The following is a 16,950-nucleotide window of genomic DNA, read 5'->3' on the forward strand; positions in this document are numbered from 1 at the left end:
CACTCTAAAAGGAGCACGCGCAGTAGGCTGCATTAACCCCTCTTGGGGTCCGCCTACTGCAACCTGCAGGTACTTGCAGACGGGAATTTCTTCGTACCCACTCGTTGTACCTGTCCCTGATTCTGTGGTAGCATGGCAGTCGTTGCTCCGTCCACACCGCCATGGTAATGAGTAGTCTGCCAGACAACACAGCCTATCGGACATGGTTGGTTGAGAGCCGGTCGTTGTTCTCGCCAGACGCCAGGTGAGCTTGCCGCGTCTCTGCCCACGCTATTGTAAACTTGCTACATCCAACTTCAACGTGTTAGCCAGGTACTCCCGTCTACCTTTCCCCTACAAGGAGCCACCACTCCACATGGCAGTGGGTATCATCGTGGCCGCCATGTCGGTGAGGCCTCAGATCAAGTCAGCCTCATTGCGATCAGAGCAAGGAAGCCTCTGCGGGATAGAGTCATAGCGAGGAGTCATCGGGAAGCGTCATTGCGTGCTGCGGGAAGATTGTGAGAATTTGGTAGCTTCGCAATCCCATAGCGCATTTCTAGTCATGTAGCCAGTCGCCATGTGCTCTGTTAGAAGAAATCTCTACTAGGCTCATGGCCACGGCTGTCAGGCCTCATTCGGCTCTCCTCATGAGAACATACGTTTGCACAAGCGTGTACAATGCCGTCCAGCGTGCCGTGTACTTGGACTACACCGCTATGTTCTCGTGTTCCTGTCTCAGACTTGGACCAGTTAGCTGCCACTTCATGCGGACAACACCACATCCGGCAATAATATAGCAGAATTTTCGCCTCACCGCTGTTCACCGCCCTGCACTCAACAACACCAACATTAACAAACCATCAACACCATGGCCGTGCCGTCCCTTGATAACGCGCGCTGGATGGAAGCAGAGGTAGTGTTCGTGCTTCCTACCCAACTGCCGTGAGACGCCTCGACTGACGTTGTACACGTCTAGGTTGCTCGACATTGGTAAGTTGCCTCGCAGTCCTCACGTTCCGAGTCCCGCAGGCCGAGAACTGCTGCAACCAGCCTCCACCAACCTCGTATGCCTGCAGCGACAAGACAAAATTCCATGGCAATTGCCAGAGACAAAGACCCTTTCTTGCTGCCATCTACCGCGCGCTACCCCACGTTTTCTTGGCCGCGCCACAGTGCTGCAACAGCCTTGCGCATGCAATTATCATTCTTTTGCGTTACGCAAATGCTAATTGCCGTCTAGAGGGCACCATTTCCACTATCTCATTCGTCAAAGATGTCATGGTAAGCTCTCATTTGTTCCCTACCTTCATTCCCTAGCGCTCTTCCGCCGCCTCGAGCCTCCTTCCCCGCAGTCAGCAGGCCGGCGATCAACAACTCCAGCCGGCCAGAATCGCACTGGACAGCCTTCTTGCCGTATCCGCGTTGCCTGGCAGCCTCGGAGGCTGAAGCCACCTGTCGTCTCCTTGTTCTAGATGCGTTTCTGTCCTGTGCCCGCCACTCCAGCCACGACTCGTCGCTTCCAACTTCCGTCATATGTCACAAGACTCTGTGGGGCTTTTGCTTTGCTCACAACAGCCGCAGTACCCGTATGCACTTGACAGTCTCACACGACTAGCACGCAATTCCTGGGCCGATCCGGATTTTCAGAAACTCATTGCCCCATTTCCCGACGAGAGCAAGCAAGACGCAGATGCGCTGATTGCCCATGTCGAGCATCTCACGCGGCGGGATATCAAAGCTGTGTATTTGAAGCAACTACAGGGTAAGTAGAGATGAGTTTGTTTCACCGCAAGCCGTCAACCCCCGTTCCCTCTTTCCAGTATCAGGCGTATCGCAGCACCCTACATGGTCGCCAACACCAAGCGCCGAAACCGCGCCGGTCTAAAGTGGCTAGTGGCATCGAGATAGATTATTGATTCGATCGGCCACTCACCACTGCGTGCATTATCGCGATAGTCGCCATCCTATTGCAGCCAACTACCTGGTGGTGCCAAACCCTCTCTTGTCAGCATCGACGCCGCTTCAAGAGAATAGTCTCCGTTGCAGGCGCACGCGTGGCGATCTTGCGTGCTCCTAGGCTCCGCTTGCATGCTATCAAGACACATGCGCATTCTGAATTTTTGATAACTGCGACTGGCTCCGGCTGAAACTAACACGCAATTTGCAGGCCACCTGTGGACAACGGGCTTTAGCAACGGCGACCTCAAAACCCCACTCTTCGACGACGTGGTGCCGACGCTGCGCGCGTGGAAAGCTGCCGGCAAGACGTTGGCCATCTTCTCGTCTGGCAGCGTGCAGGCGCAGCTCCAATTCTTTTCTTACGTCAAAGAAGGTCCGAATACCACGATTGACATCAAGCCCCTATTCTCCGCCCACTACGACACCGTTAATGCGGGGCCCAAGACGCACGCGGCCTCGTACACCAAAATATGCGCTGAGCTTGGTCACAGTGTGCAAAAGGTCACTTTCCTGACTGATAATGTAAAAGGTACGTATTTTTGGTACGGGTGGAGCCGATGTACTGTGCTGGCCATTGTTCGCCCTGAAACAACATACCACTCGTCTCACTTGCTCGTCCTCACCGCCTCGCGCGACGACTCCACCACCCCTCCCCCACTCTTCCTTGAACCTATCACTACACCTGCACACCACCATGGCATGACTGCCCGTTTTTGCAACAACCCCATACCTTTCATCATGCCGCATGACGATGGGTCTCGGATGCACGAAGCATTCCGCCGCCTCGGTGGATGCCCTGCATGCATACATGTACCCTCTTTTTCTTTCGACCATCACGCGACCCCGCTCACTCTTCGGTCGTGTTGTTCGTGTCTCCCCTTGTTTCACGTTACGGCCCTCCTATCTTTTGCGTTGTCAGCGTGCAATGTGCATCGTACACATGTACAATAAACTAACGAGTGTACCCGTGTAGAGGCCGAAGCTGCCATGCAAGCAGGTGTCTACACTGTTGTCGTTGATCGCCCGGGTAATGCGCCGCTGGATGATGAAGCGAGGGGTAAATATCCCGTCATCGAGAAGTTGACTGATCTACCATGATGGCAATTGGTGCGTTAGTCACTCGTATCGGAATGATAGACAGTCAGATGACGAGGGTTTGGAGATTGTGAGGTTCGGATCGTCGATTGAGTATCATGGGAGATTTGGGGTAAAACAATATGATTTCCCCTCCCTTTCTCCATCTGCATCTATAGTACAAACTACGAGAACATGACTATGAGACCATCGTATGCGCAAGATAAACAATGACCTAGCACTTTTCCACGCGCTCATTACAAGCCCATTATGTCTTCCAGACTGCCGTTTTCGGATATTTGGAAAATATGATGTATCGGTAATGAGCTCGTCGATAGCGTTGAATCACCGTAATATGCTTGCGCATTCGTAGTACAATAATCCCATCAAACTCTCTTTTCCCCCTTCCTTTCAGAAATGTCTTGCCTCTACCGGTACTGCGAATCAGCAATACACGTAATCCCCCCTTTCTCAGCCAAGCCCAACCCAAGACCCAGCCCAACAAACCCGCAAACCCAATCCAATTCTAAGACAACCGTAGACGTTGCATAAACAAGCATGCAAATGCACGTTCATTCTGCCTGAGCTCGTATATTGTTGATGATGTGCTGTCGTACCCTCTTACTCATCAATCAATCAATCAATCAAACCCAAACACGCAGAAAGCTGTCATGCAGATCGGAGGAACCAACACTCTAATAATACCGAGTGTAAAGTTTTGTTTCGGAACAAGTGGCTGTGAATTCCGCTTGGTATAATATGCGTCTTTGCGGGAGATTCCGTAGGGGATATATTGTAGGTGGGGTAAAATTAAGCTTCGGCGTATGGCGAATACGAGCTGACAATGTTGACTTCCATCGACGTTGAGGAGGCCGATCGAGGGAACGGAGAGAGGGAGGGTAAGTAAGTTTACGGCCAACATTTCTGTTTGTCTTGCATGCGCTTCATCGGGTTATTCAGTGGACTGGAGAACAGTTCCCTCTCTGTGCCCTTTCGTTTCAACCTTGACATGCGTCTTCTGACAATCTTGCTCATGTTGTCTTTTCCATGCATCGGAGGTCCTAGTACTCTTGCTCGGATTGGGATAGCTCGTTGTAGACGGTTTACGTGAACGCGGGTTGCTAAAAGGAATTTTAGGTGCATGTCTTCATGCTATGGTTCCAGTCAAGTTCCCCCTGTGGAACCACGTCGCGTGCGTCAGTAGGCGCATTTAAAACGTTTCTTTCTCCGAATAGTCTGCTGCGACTCTTTCTAGAGTAGCATCCCTAATTAATCCCATCCGGCCATCCCCGTATCGACAGATACTCTATTCGCACAACACATCCTCTTTCCCCATATGTTTCTCTTGCTTTCCTGCCTGGTCTGACCGATGCGTTGTCAACCCTGATCCCACAGGTAACAAAACAGGCGTAATGGCCACGACATCGTTGTCAGACCCGCTGGCCTTCTTCGACCTGCGAGTGCACGACGGCGATGTTGTCCGGTAGGATTTTAGGCGGGTCGGAATTGCCAAAGAGGGGAAGTGGACGCGAGTGGGTCGTGTAACCGAGGGGCTTGCAGCTTGAGCATCAAAGGAACGGAATAGGAAGGAGCGTAACCATGCGCTGTAGACTAAGACAATACGGGGATTAGGTATGCACAGGACGTTATTGTTGTTTGACCTGCTGGCGGGAAAGAGGGGCTAACGAGGATACGTGTACGTCTCCGGTATGACAGGCACGAACAGGCAAAGGTGTAAGGAGGGCCAAGAGGTAGTGCTATCAGGTACTTCGGGTAGTCGATCACTGGTGTGAATTATCGAATAGCCTGCAGCTGTCCTTGAAAGGTATAATTTTTTTCTCGAATGAGTTCTTCGAAGATAAGGATGAAGTATCCAGAATAAGATACGTCGTCGTCGTCATCGAAGAGCTCATCCAAAAAAAAAAAATACACTTTCGAGGAAGTATCCGAATCTCCATTTCGCTCATGAAGAGTACCATCTGGACAGGTTGGATCTAGAGTGATCCGAGACGGACGTAACAGTCGAGTGGCCAAGACTTAACCACGTATCCCTTGAACATCCTCTATCACGACCAGACCAAGATACCAGAGCTCGCGGCTTTCGTCAACACAGCCACCAGAGTCGAAAAAGGATGAGGCGTTTACCGCTTACTAATGCGCTACATAAGCGGCAAGTGTTTCGTCTTTCGTTCGCCCCCGGAGTAGCTATCAATAGTGTTCCGACACGGCCCGAATCGGTCTCGACGGAAAATACACGTGTGGGGATATCCCTGGTGGACCAAACAAGATGCGCTATAAATGGTCAAACGCCTGTTTACGTATGCTATAGCAGCTAATCGCGTCGAAGAGGTTTCATGTCGACAATGTCATGCGTTGGAACATGAATCGGAATGTGGGGAGCCATTATTGGATGGTCGAATTCCTGGGGGCTGTTGTTCATATCTACCCCGCCCTTCACTTTCGTATCTGCATGTCCACCTCTTGCAATCCGTGTATGACTTGTCCCTAAGCATATGCCCAAGCATTCCGTCCTTCTTCCAGTAGGCCCTCAGCAGCTAGGACCAAAGGCAAGTTCCTTGTCTTACATCCTAGGTATAGAACCGTCCTTGTGCTCGATGCTCAGTGTATTTCATGCTTCCAGCGCCAAGGTTCCTTGCGACGGTAGGTGATGCATGCGAGGAAAGCTGTCGTCATGAGGTAGTCTCATTCAGGCACTGCTTATATAGTGGAAATACACCGCTGGGGGGTGGCCGTGAGCCCTACAGGTTAGCAACCATGCACGGCGGCATGCTATGATGTATAGCACACAGATAATTGCACGAGTAGTAGCCGGTGAATCTCCAATGCCTTGGCGGACATGTGTGTAGTTCCAGCTAGGAAAGTTCGAGCTCGTCCATGGTCAAGAAGTCGGTTCTATACTGTCCAGACGGACTACCATATGACGTGCCAGTCATATTGATGATAGTGAAAGTCAAGCCATGTTGGATTTGAGAATTCCACCGGGATACGGGCATAGTCCTGGGATAATGTCGTCTGTGTAGTCGATAATGCGAGGTGTTGCAGTGCAGAACTGCGAGATCGAAAATGATAAGTCTTGTGTGGAGTGGGGTAGGGCAGGCTCTGAAGCGTTAGCGAGATGGGTAGTCACGATGAAGCTGCAGCCAATCACGGTCCAGACGTATCCATCGTATTCGAGCCCAACTTTAGGTGTGTCAGTCACATGTGATTAAACATTGTCGCTCGATAAGTGTATACAAGAAGCTGAAGGTTGGGTATTTTTGCATGTCTGCTGCCGCGCAAGGTCGGCGCAGTATTACGCCCAACGCCAGTAGAACCCATGGTCGTCTGAATAGGCACGATTGATGACACGGGTTCGCTGCATATGGGCCTAGAAGAATCTCCACCAGATGAAGACGATGATGATGAAGGCCAGACCACCAATCGGACCGTACTGCGCGCCGTTAGTAAAGTGAAGTGTGCACGTTCCTACGGCATTCTCACCTGCTTCAGCAACAGCTCCCAGTTGATGCGCACAGCAGCCTTCTTGTACTTCCTGCTGTCTTCACGCAGCCGACTTGAGATATCTCCCATCCTCTCTAGACTATCGCCGCGGTATAGGAGATCCTCAATATTCTTGGTCATGACCTTTGTCACATCCTTCAGCTCGTCGTTCAGCTTGTCGAGGTTCTGCGTTGCTCTTGAGTCTTGGTATGTCTTCTTTGTGCGCTGGATGAAGGTGTCAAACTCGACAAAGGCATAGGGTCGGCATGTGGGCGAGAGGTACTGCTGCGGCTGATATGTGGTGGTGAATTCTCGGGCGAGGTCGGAGAGATATGTAAAGGCGAGTTTGCGGGGGTATGAGCGGTCGCATATGCAGAGGAAGCAGAGGTCGCCTTCGATTATGTAGCTGGCGTCTGTTTAGTATGCGTGAGGCATGAAGACATGGAATAGATATACTGGTATGTGTAGTTTCCGCTCTCTATGCTTGCTTGTTGCTCAGAGTTGCGGTTTAGGCGTCGCTGTACAAGCTTCACCTTGCCCTTGACTTCGTTGAACTCACGATCAGTCTGGAAATGGTGAGCCTTGCAATAGATGCGCAAACTTTGGGTGTCGTAGTACCTGCTCGTCATCGACCGAGGCTGTTAACAGCAGGCCTATATCTATGTTAGTATCTGCTAAACCTGCAACGACATTCGCGACTACTAACCATCGAGCCGCGATATCATCGTGTGCTTGATCATGATGGCGGTACGAGCGTGCGGACAGGGCTATCCAGTGTGCAGTATCGCGAATTGGAGTGTATATTATGTACAGAAACCTTATCTGGACGCGGACGACTGGGGTAGATTGAGGCTACGTGTCGGCGTGGATGCTGCCAGACGGCGCACGATGATGATACGGAAAGGTCGCGGAAGAGGCGCACGGACACGTCGACCACAAAGCGCGCCATTACTCTCCATGCCTCGATACATGCGTTTCAATTTGACTTGCAAAGACGGAAGATGATGGACTTGACATTCTCCAATACGCGCGTTCAACATGAAGAATGAACAAACCGCTGCTCTGTACCTTTTGTACGCGTCCCTGCCAGTCGCCGAGTAGCAGGCACGTGTGCAGCCCTACAGGACCCCCAAAATCTGTACTTGTCGTCACTTGCTTCAGAACCCTCCCCAGCGTTGTACAATCAAGCTTCGCGGCACTCGGTAACTGCTGCCTCGGAACCTCACCCCATCCTAGCTTTCCGCCAGGAGCCGTCTACAGTAGCTTAATCATCCAGTGCGACCTCTGCCAAATCTCTCCTGAACTCAATATTCAGAAATTTACTCTGTTCTGTATTGGCACCATGTCATTACCGGTGCGGTATGTTGCGGCCTCTCAACCTCGATTCAACCCTCTCTTTCACCCGTCAACGCCATCCTTGCTCAGAAATATATTTAGTCCGTGCTCCATGCCCAACTTCTATTGTAGCTATTGTCTGAGCGCTAGACAGCCGCTTTCACTTTGCGCCCCATAGTTCGTGCTGGCGACGTCCTACCATTTTTCTTCTATCGTATTGTCTGAACGTCAGACAGCCGCTTTCACTTTGCGTCCCTCGTACTGGCGACACCCTGCCATTTCTCTTCTATTGTATTGTCCACTTTGTTACAATCACAATACGAACTGCTGCCCACGCATCGTCACTTCCATATCTAATATATAAACAGACCCTCCCCTGGTGCCCAGCTCTCTTCTCCAAAGCAAAATCTGTCCACGAGATCTAAATTGCCGCGAGAGCGAACCACCAAATCTTCCTCCACAAAAACGCCAAAGAAGAACCAGATGTCGCAATCCGCAGAAAGCTCGTCGCCGCTATTTACACCGCCTTCATCCTTTCTTGAGCAGGCCTCAAAGTCCTCTGTTGCTGCGAGTACCGCTCAGCCAGAGTTTGAATCGCCCGCCGAACCAACTCATGCGTCATCTGTTGAGACACTGCAAGCGCTGGCGCCTGACTCCGTCTCAACGGCTGCTCCAAAGTCGAATGTGGATGCCAAACGTGGACAGAACGCATGCAACAAGCGGCTCCGCGACGATGATTCCGACTCTGAGGATGCATTCGGAACACCACCCCCTAAGCGTCCTAGCAAAGAAGCAACCGCAGCAGCAAACGGTAAAAGGGCTATAAAGAAAGCTTCTCCTTCTCAAACGCCTGCTCCCAAGAAGCCCATGGCAAAGAAGACTGCAACAAAAAAGGCTATCTCTGCTCCACCCGCCCCCAGTTCGCGTCCTTCGCGCACTCGCAAGGCGCCCGAACGACTAGAGGATGTCCAAGAGAAAGCCAAGCTCAAGTCTCTTCCAAACAAAAAGGGTCTTAGCAAGGTCTTTGATCCTGTTTATGTCACCACAAACTCCGCGAGCCGCTTGGTCAAAGCTGACGTCTACGTAAGTTGACCACCCTAACTCAAATCATGTTCAAAGCTAACTCCTCCTAGCACATGCTCCTCGAAGGCTCAGCATGGACCAGTCTCAGCGCTGAGCAACAGAGCACTCTCATCTCAATGCTTCCTCAGGACTGTGCGAACCGAGCCCTGCTTGTCAAGATCAAGGCGGGCGAAACCGAGGGCACTCGTCCAGCAGCGTTCACACTGGCAAACAACTGCTTCCGCACCGATGTCGCAAAGTTCAGAGAAGACTTGAAGAATGGCCACTTGGCGAAGACGTGGCAGGCCGCGGCTGAGCAAGCAGTCATTGAGCGCGCTGCGGGCGAATACGATGCGTGGAAGGCCGAAGAGGCGGAGACTTGGTGGGGTCAAAAGAGCCAGTGAGGTGTTGGATGTGACTGAAGGACATCGAGGCGAATTGATATGTGTGGTGATCTTGAATCTGAGACCATAACACGCGATGCTGCGGATCGCGCAGTACGTATCTCCTGGGTGTACATCATTTCTACAATGAATATATCGAAACTTCCATGTCCATTGCGCGCGCACTTTTCTTTGCGCCTTTCTTGGAAACACCCTTCTTCTCCAATGTGTATACATCGCACTCATTCTAGCCTCTTTGCCTGATGAGCGTGGTCACGTCCTGAGTCGTCCGAATCGGGTTGTCTTTCACTCTGCGCGGTTTTTTCCACACGTCATAGGTCCCTTTTCCCCATAGTCCCGCGACTGACCTCCCAGATCTCCACCAAAGTGACCACACAGATACGTCAGTGCACACTAGCGCAAGCCTTGGAATACATCCGTCAACTGACCTGCAACACTTCTTCTCTCCATCTCTGCTCCTCTCCACCTCTTGATCCACAGCTTTCCGACACCCAAGCGCGATCATCACGACAAATATCACAGCATAGAGATAATCACTACGGAAGAACAATTCTAGGTCGTCTAAAAGGTTCACAGTACTCTGCCGCAAGTAGATAACCGCATATTCACCGCAGATAAATAACCCCATATTCGCGCGATCAATCGCCACCACTACCGAGTCATCCATACGACACACGAACAGGTATGCGCTGCGATACGTCTTAAATATAGCCATTGCTCACATCTCAAGTCTGCAACCTCTGGCAACTATGATGCCCAACAACCAGTTTCTTGTCCCAAAAACGATGAGCATCCCCTACGACATCAGCAGCACCATCATGACCGCTGTTATAAACCCTAAAGATATGGGTACCATTACCAGAGCCACCCACAATACCTTGTATGCGATGCCAACCACCGCAATCTCCGCAGTCTCTGCTGGTAGGTTTGCGACTCCATCATTTCGCTCCATTGTCCCACCGACGTTGCTCAAGAACGCGACTGCCGCCTACACTGCAGTACACAAATCCAATATTGCCGTCGATCTCTCCGCCATTAACTGGGCCTTGGGTATGACCATTACCGCCAGTATAGGCGCGGCTGTAGTTGCCCATGCTCGTAGGACTCCGTCAGTACCTCTTGGTATGGACGCAATGAGATGGCGAAAGCTGTTACACAACATTCACTCCTGGCTGCATCAGAAGCTCAAGTCAAACGCGAGTCTTCGCCGAGAGCTCGAGGATGCAAGGCGGGCTGTGTTGGAGAGGGAGTAATAGCAAGAGCTCGTTGTATTGTAGCCCACTATGATAGAAGACTAGGCCAACGACTTGATAGACGCGCAAGTCAATGCGATACACCTGAATGAGCAGTTGTACCAGGCGCAAGTGGAAGCCACCACACTGTAGCAACAGCTTGAGGCAAGTGCTAGTAGTCAGGATGAACTGCTAAAAGCACAAGCTGAGCTTGCCGCGCTTCGACAAGTGCTTGAGACGGACGACAAGGACGATGCTGAACTCGAGTTGAACCGTTTCCGTGACGAAATCGCACAAACGAAAACAACAGCCTCCGTTGATAAAGCCCAACTCAAGCAAGCTCGTGAATAGATAGCTATTTTACGCGATGAAGTCAACCAACACGAGGAACTCGAACAAATACAAGACGAAGAGCTCAAAGATTCTAAAAAAGCATTTGATGATCTTCATGCGATGCTTGACTTGAAACTCAGGGACCGAAAGGCGGTTGAAGACAAGCTGGCCCGCGACAAAACTCCAATGCGGAGCAAGCTTTTTGGAATGTTCACGTCGATGTCGGCTTCTCGAAAAGACCCTGGTATCATGGCTAGTCCGCCTCCAGTGCCATCATCATCACCACTCCCCTCAATGTCCGTTTCTGAAAACGGGCAATCTCAAACTCGCTTCTCCTCAGGATCGGAAGAGCCTTTTCCTTCTTCTCCTGCAGCTGAGTCGAGCCAGCCTACCGCGAAATCCTCCAAAGCCGCAGCAAAGATCGGCTTTCACAGTCACCCCGTCTCCACACCAACCCAACCCACACCAGCCATCTACACTACAACGACTAAACCAACTCCTCTCTCGAACAAGGCGGAAGCGAAGATTCCAGAATGCACGAAGTCCATTCACAGGAAACTTGGCGAATTGATGGAACGCTTGACCTCAAGTGCAAGCTCGAACGCAAGCTCCAAACGGCTCAGGGACATTGAAGATGTTGAAGCGACACCGATCCAATATAAGAAGCCACGACTAGCTCGCCAGGGAAGCGTATTTACCCCAGGTGGTAGGCCCTCCGTCAGGCTGGCGATACCTGAACTGAGGCCAGCTGAAGCCGGATTGAAGTGCGTACCATCACAAGATAGTACGAAAATCTGCAGCAGCAAGGAAGATAAGGTTATTGAATCTGTCAAGGTCAAGACGCCTGTTGTAGCTGCGAAATCACTGTCCGAACACTCGGCGCTAGTCCCCGTGGAGCTACAGCAAGACCCTGTCGGCGATGTTGTTATGGGCGGTAGTGACGACGAGGCAGAGGTGCTTTCCTCCTTTGCTCTTGCTGGCGGTGAGTAATCCAACGAGCCCCAGCAGGCGTCGGTTACGATGAACGAGCCGGCCGTGGGCGACGTTACTGTGGCCAACAGCACCCAGCGGGAAGAGCTCATCATCAAAACTGAACCCGAAGGCTCAACCCTTGGTCTCTAAGAGGTACCAGTAAAGTCTGAGGCCTCTTCCAGGAACAGCACCAGCGACATCGACATGGCGGATAGCGTCCAAGACGTTTCCATCCAGCCCAATGTTGAGACTACCGTCGCTCCTACCCCATCTGCACCCGGCACCCTTCGTCGACGGTCAAAACTCCCCGTCCCCACAAACTCACCTGTGCGTAAAAGTACTCGGCTCGCTGGTATGACTCAGGACCTCAGCGAAAAGTCCCTTCGCGAACGCTCCACCTCTCCCCTGAAGACCGCTACTACTCTCAGCGGTAAAGCAGGCTCTCAACCCCCGCCATCCTCCAAACCCGCTGGTGTCACCAAGACGTCTGCGCGACAGACACGCTTTGTATCGCCCAAGAAAATGGATGCGGTCAAGTCCGCTGCTGCTTCTCCGAGGAAGCGCAAATAGGCGCGGCGCATCCTGCACACCCATCGCCCGCGGTTCATCCACAAGAATCGTGACTCGTAGACGAGAATATTCCAGAGAGGTGGAAGATGCCACACGGCAATATACCTTATGTTGGCACATACGATGGAATATACATGGATCTTGGAGGAAGTTATATAGAAATGAGGGTGTTTTTAAGCGTGAGTTTTGGTTATTTTGCATTATATCATCCGAGAGCCTGCGTCTGCGTTTGTCATTTAATGTTTTTCTATATTGTTTTGCCGTTTTACAGTGTTGAGTCATGAGCGTTTGACGCTTGTTGTTTGGTGTTTGTTCTTGGTAGAACGATAAAGACGTTATTTGCATAGGGTTGCATACAACCTAGCCTTTATAGAAGAAAAGGCTACGTTTACTAGTAGATTCGAATTGTATATTTCGAAAAAGCCCCTGGTTGATGCCCTGGTGTATTCCATCGTATGTGCCGAAATGCAGTAAGCTCCGACATCTACAGAGAACGGCTGTGTTAGCAACATGAAACTGTGTCGTAATACTGCAGATGATCACACGGAGATCGACAGGGCCTGCGTATACTGCATGGGGGCCAATCTCAACAGCAAATCATCTCGTACCCCACACCAGGCAGTGCAATCTTGGATAAGACGTCGCTCACAAGAAAGGCTGAAAAGATCTCTCGATGCAACAAATTCGCGGTCGAACCGCTACCCAGCCTGGGTACCAAGCTGGAGAACCATCCAGTACATTATTTTGACGAGAGCTCTACCGAGCCTCATCACTCTTACCTTACCTACCCTGAAAAGAATTGTCCGACAAATCAGAAAGACTCGCATATTCTTCCGAACCCGCTCCAACACAACCACAACAAAAACTTCCCATTAACCAACGGATATGCTAGCTATGGCAGGTTTCAGAGAGGTAGCGAGTTTTATTGACGTACTTCAACTATTGGGAAAGATCATTGAATACATTGGAAAGGTCAAAGGCGCATCAAGTGATCGTATGCGGCTTCGTGACGAGATCAAAGGATGCAAACGTATCTTAGAGGACCTCAGAGACGAGCTTATGACTTAGAAAATGAAGGGATTTGGAGTGATACGATCAGTGTACTCGAGCGCCCCGATGGCCCTCTACGCCGCCTCCAGGTTGCGCTTACGCAAGTGGGGATGAGGCTACAAAATGGAGGCACCATCAAAAGTTCTTTATCATGGCCTTTTCAAGCGAAGGAAATCTAACAGTTGATCGAAATGATCGAGCGGTAAAAAGGTCTGTTGATATTGGCACTTACTAACGAGTCTCGCAAGCTTCTTCAGGAAGTGAGAGCTCGTTGCGAGGCGAGTGGAGAGCATCTTTACAGACTGATGCGCCTTCTGGATATCAACACCGGAATTACCAAGAACGGGTTCAAGACGATTAGTCAAGAATTAACGGCCGTCAAAGAAAGTCAAAGGGACCTCCAAGACGGTATAGATCGGCTACAAGATTCCCATCATGTTCAAGAAGAACCAAAACTTAGAGAAAACATTCTCAATTGGATCACGCGCCACAGTCACGCTTCCCAACAACATGAAGTTCTTAGCACGCGACAGGACGGTATCGGAGACTGGCTTCTGGAATCTGATACATACATCACCTGGCTAGGTGACGGCTCGCAAAAGCTGCTTTGTACAGGCCTTCCATGGGCGGGAAAACCGTACTTGCATCTATCGTCATCGATGATCTCCAAAAGCGGTGCCACAAAGACGTTAGCACTGTAATGGCCTTCTTGTACTGCGACTACAAGATACGAGACAAGCAAAACATCTATTACATGTTATCGAGCATTCCGAGACAGCTGGTAGAGGCCCAGCGCCCCCTCTCCACATCCATCAAAGGCTTTTACGATAGTCATGGCTTATGACAAAGATGTCCCATGCTCAAAGTCTTGCTCGAGATTTTCCACTTTACGGCCGCCTCTTTCTCCCGTGTTTTCATCGTGGATGCGCTTGACCAATGTCATGGAATTGATGGTCGCCGCGAAAGATTTCTGACTGAAATATTCAGCATACAGAACTCATGCAACGCGAGCGTTTTAGCGAAGACAAGACATTTACCTGAAATTACCGAGAGATTTACAGGAGTGCCACGAGTGGAGATTCGTGCAAGTGATTCAGATGTTCGAACGTATGTGAAAGGCAACATGTACGGGCTACCGAACTGTGTTATGCGCAGTGCTGAACTGCAGCAAGAAACCACAGAAACCATAGCTGGAGCAACCGGTGGAATGTAAGATTTCAGTCTCAATATCTGGAAATTTATGCTAAGACGCCGCTAGGTTCCTACTAGCCAAGCTCTATCTTACTTCGCTCAAGAGGAAGCGATCATCAAACGCGGTTCGAGGAACCCTCAGAAAGATATCTCAACGATACTCGCTATCGGATAACTCTTCTGGACAGTCAGAGGTCTACGATAGCGCTTACCAAATCACGATGGAACGCATCGAGCAACAGGGTGACGAGCAAGCGCAACTAGCCAAGGAGGTCATAGCCTGGGTTACCTTTGTGAAAAATACAATCAGAGCCTCGGGACTTCGTGGAACTCTAGGAATCCTGGTAGGAGATACTGTCTTTGACGAAGGAAATTGTCCAGATATCGAAGACATGATCTCGGCTTGCGCTGGGCTGGTCACGGTCGACCCTGAAACGAACCTGGTTCGGCTTGCTCATTACACAACATATGAGTATTTTGTCAGAAGTCAGCATCACTGGTTCCCAGATCCACATGGCATGATACTAGACGCTTGCCTCACCATACTATCGCTAGAAGTGTTCGCTAAAGAGATGAACAAAGAGGAAAGAGATTCCATCGTCTTGGAGCTTCCGCTACATAGCTACGCTGCTCATAATTGGGGGGTACCATGCTCACCAGGGGACCGATACAGTGTTACGAAGTATGTAATTCCTACATCAACCAAGGAAAGTCGATACGGCTGGCAGAGAGATATACAAAGAGATGTTTCAGGACTCGCGACCTGTCGGGTTTGCACTGAAATTTTGAAGATATGGTCCGATGGGACACTTCGCCAACAATGCTGTTACCCCTCTCCATTTGGCCGCATACCTTGGACTCGAGGATGCAATAGAGGTTCTGAGTCAAGAAAAAGATGTTATTATGAACGTGAGAGATTACCTCGGAAGAACCCCTCTCATGATCGCTGTGCAGAACAGTCATGACCACGTCGTCGAGCAACTGATTGGATATGGCGCATGTATTCAGGTTCATTGCGGACTCATTTATGGGCACAAGAAAGACTGCGATGATTCTGTTATCGAGCTAGAGAGTCGTGGTAGGCATTGGAGCGACTCCAGGCATACTGTGGACGTAAAGCCATTGTCGAGAGATTGCTCGAAAAAGACATTTCAGTTGACGCGAATGACCACAGACACGGCACTCCATTGTACGCTGCAGTAAAGTAAGGGCATGTGCACATAGTCACTCTTCTTCTCGAGTGGAATGCGGATGTTAAGTTGGAATCAGCTTATCGTATGACTCATAGATTACCCGATAAACCGAGGCGCAGATCCAGATATTGAAGATGTTGATGGCAATATACCCTGGTCGGTAGCTGTCGAAAAAGACTACACAGAGGGCATTGAACTACTCAAGCGACAAGAGGAGCACCCCAAAGCAGATGAACCAGGGTGAACGAAACAGCTTTTGTCCCCTTTGTCTGTCGTACAACAGGTATGTGGCAAAACAAGACAGTCAACGCAATCCGAACTAAGCTTACAGCACTGGTAGAATCTTGTTGCTATTTAGGTACCGCTAGTATACAGGGCAAAAATGTCATGATCGAAGAATGAAATGATATCGTAAAACGTCGCGATTTTAGGGAGAAACTCATATCTGAGAAAACCAATGCTTCCTATTTATCCCCCGGGTAACGACATGCAGTGACGTCGGATTGCTTAGTAGCTTGGAGAAGCTGGTCTCACTGGCATGTGTGGAGTGTTTACGAGGCGAGTATTTATGATTTGAGTTGCGGGATACCTCTATTCTGATATAGAGGTAAGTATGACTTGAGAAGTGAAGCAAAAGGCCAAGCCTGAGATGCACATTGTACTTAGAGCAGGAGTATTTCCTGTTATTTCCACCACTCGCAATTTATGGGTGCTACCAAGTTCCTGTAAATGAGACGGCACACGAGAGGAATGGTGTTTTTGCACGAACATGCAAGGGTGGCATCTTGTTGTATGCATATGATTTCGTAACTATGGAGCATAATCACTGCAAAAGACTATGTAGTGATGTCGGGACTGATAGGCATCGATGACTGTTCCAGTTCTCAAAAAACAAGTGAAACATACTAAGTAGCACTGACGATGAGCATACATGCAGCATGTGTAGTTAGAGAGTCAAGCACTAGTTCACGTGCAACGATGACATCATCGCCCAAAGCAGCAACCACCTCCAGCTGCTCACAAAGAACGCGCGTAGGCGCCAATGAAGCCAGCGAGACAATTTTCACAAGGCAGCAACACCAGCCAAACAAT

General features: G+C 50.2%; 8 protein-coding genes across 8 annotated transcripts; 7 read left to right on the forward strand and 1 right to left on the reverse strand.

The window, feature by feature from the left end:
• Positions 1-1,515: 1,515 nt before the first annotated feature.
• Positions 1,516-3,039, forward strand: PtrM4_095540 (HAD-2 multi-domain protein; the record flags this gene model as incomplete). The annotated part of the gene is made up of 3 exons (XM_066107145.1): positions 1,516-1,744; positions 2,150-2,470; positions 2,915-3,039. The coding sequence occupies 3 exons, from the start codon at positions 1,516-1,518 to the stop codon at positions 3,037-3,039; spliced, it is 675 nt and encodes a 224-aa protein (XP_065962813.1).
• Positions 3,040-6,403: 3,364 nt separating this feature from the next.
• On the reverse strand, positions 6,404-7,256 carry PtrM4_095550 (SNC1, Synaptobrevin-VAMP protein; the record flags this gene model as incomplete). The annotated part of the gene is made up of 5 exons (XM_001934056.2): positions 6,404-6,466; positions 6,517-6,922; positions 6,973-7,082; positions 7,135-7,169; positions 7,223-7,256. 5 exons carry the CDS (start codon positions 7,254-7,256, stop codon positions 6,404-6,406), a joined length of 648 nt encoding a protein of 215 aa, XP_001934091.1.
• A 1,078-nt stretch (positions 7,257-8,334) lies between these two features.
• PtrM4_095560 (Asx-hm multi-domain protein) lies at positions 8,335-9,317 on the forward strand (the record flags this gene model as incomplete). Its single annotated transcript, XM_001934055.2, has 2 exons — positions 8,335-8,934; positions 8,985-9,317. The coding sequence occupies 2 exons, from the start codon at positions 8,335-8,337 to the stop codon at positions 9,315-9,317; spliced, it is 933 nt and encodes a 310-aa protein (XP_001934090.2).
• Positions 9,318-10,066: 749 nt separating this feature from the next.
• On the forward strand, positions 10,067-10,570 carry PtrM4_095570 (uncharacterized protein; the record flags this gene model as incomplete). The annotated part of the gene is made up of 1 exon (XM_066107146.1): positions 10,067-10,570. One exon carries the CDS (start codon positions 10,067-10,069, stop codon positions 10,568-10,570), a length of 504 nt encoding a protein of 167 aa, XP_065962814.1.
• A 531-nt stretch (positions 10,571-11,101) lies between these two features.
• Positions 11,102-11,872, forward strand: PtrM4_095580 (uncharacterized protein; the record flags this gene model as incomplete). Its single annotated transcript, XM_066107147.1, has 1 exon — positions 11,102-11,872. One exon carries the CDS (start codon positions 11,102-11,104, stop codon positions 11,870-11,872), a length of 771 nt encoding a protein of 256 aa, XP_065962815.1.
• Positions 11,873-12,058: 186 nt separating this feature from the next.
• PtrM4_095590 (uncharacterized protein) lies at positions 12,059-12,424 on the forward strand (the record flags this gene model as incomplete). Its single annotated transcript, XM_001934054.2, has 1 exon — positions 12,059-12,424. The coding sequence occupies one exon, from the start codon at positions 12,059-12,061 to the stop codon at positions 12,422-12,424; it is 366 nt and encodes a 121-aa protein (XP_001934089.2).
• Positions 12,425-13,909: 1,485 nt separating this feature from the next.
• PtrM4_095600 (uncharacterized protein) lies at positions 13,910-14,059 on the forward strand (the record flags this gene model as incomplete). The annotated part of the gene is made up of 1 exon (XM_066107148.1): positions 13,910-14,059. One exon carries the CDS (start codon positions 13,910-13,912, stop codon positions 14,057-14,059), a length of 150 nt encoding a protein of 49 aa, XP_065962816.1.
• Positions 14,060-14,597: 538 nt separating this feature from the next.
• On the forward strand, positions 14,598-16,102 carry PtrM4_095610 (ankyrin repeat domain containing protein; the record flags this gene model as incomplete). Its single annotated transcript, XM_001934053.1, has 4 exons — positions 14,598-14,683; positions 14,733-15,347; positions 15,457-15,854; positions 15,954-16,102. The coding sequence occupies 4 exons, from the start codon at positions 14,598-14,600 to the stop codon at positions 16,100-16,102; spliced, it is 1,248 nt and encodes a 415-aa protein (XP_001934088.1).
• Between the last annotated feature and the right edge of the window lie 848 nt (positions 16,103-16,950).

This window comes from Pyrenophora tritici-repentis, chromosome 4 (assembly GCF_003171515.1).
Source record: "Pyrenophora tritici-repentis strain M4 chromosome 4, whole genome shotgun sequence".
Classification (NCBI taxonomy): Eukaryota; Fungi; Ascomycota; class Dothideomycetes; order Pleosporales; family Pleosporaceae; genus Pyrenophora; species Pyrenophora tritici-repentis.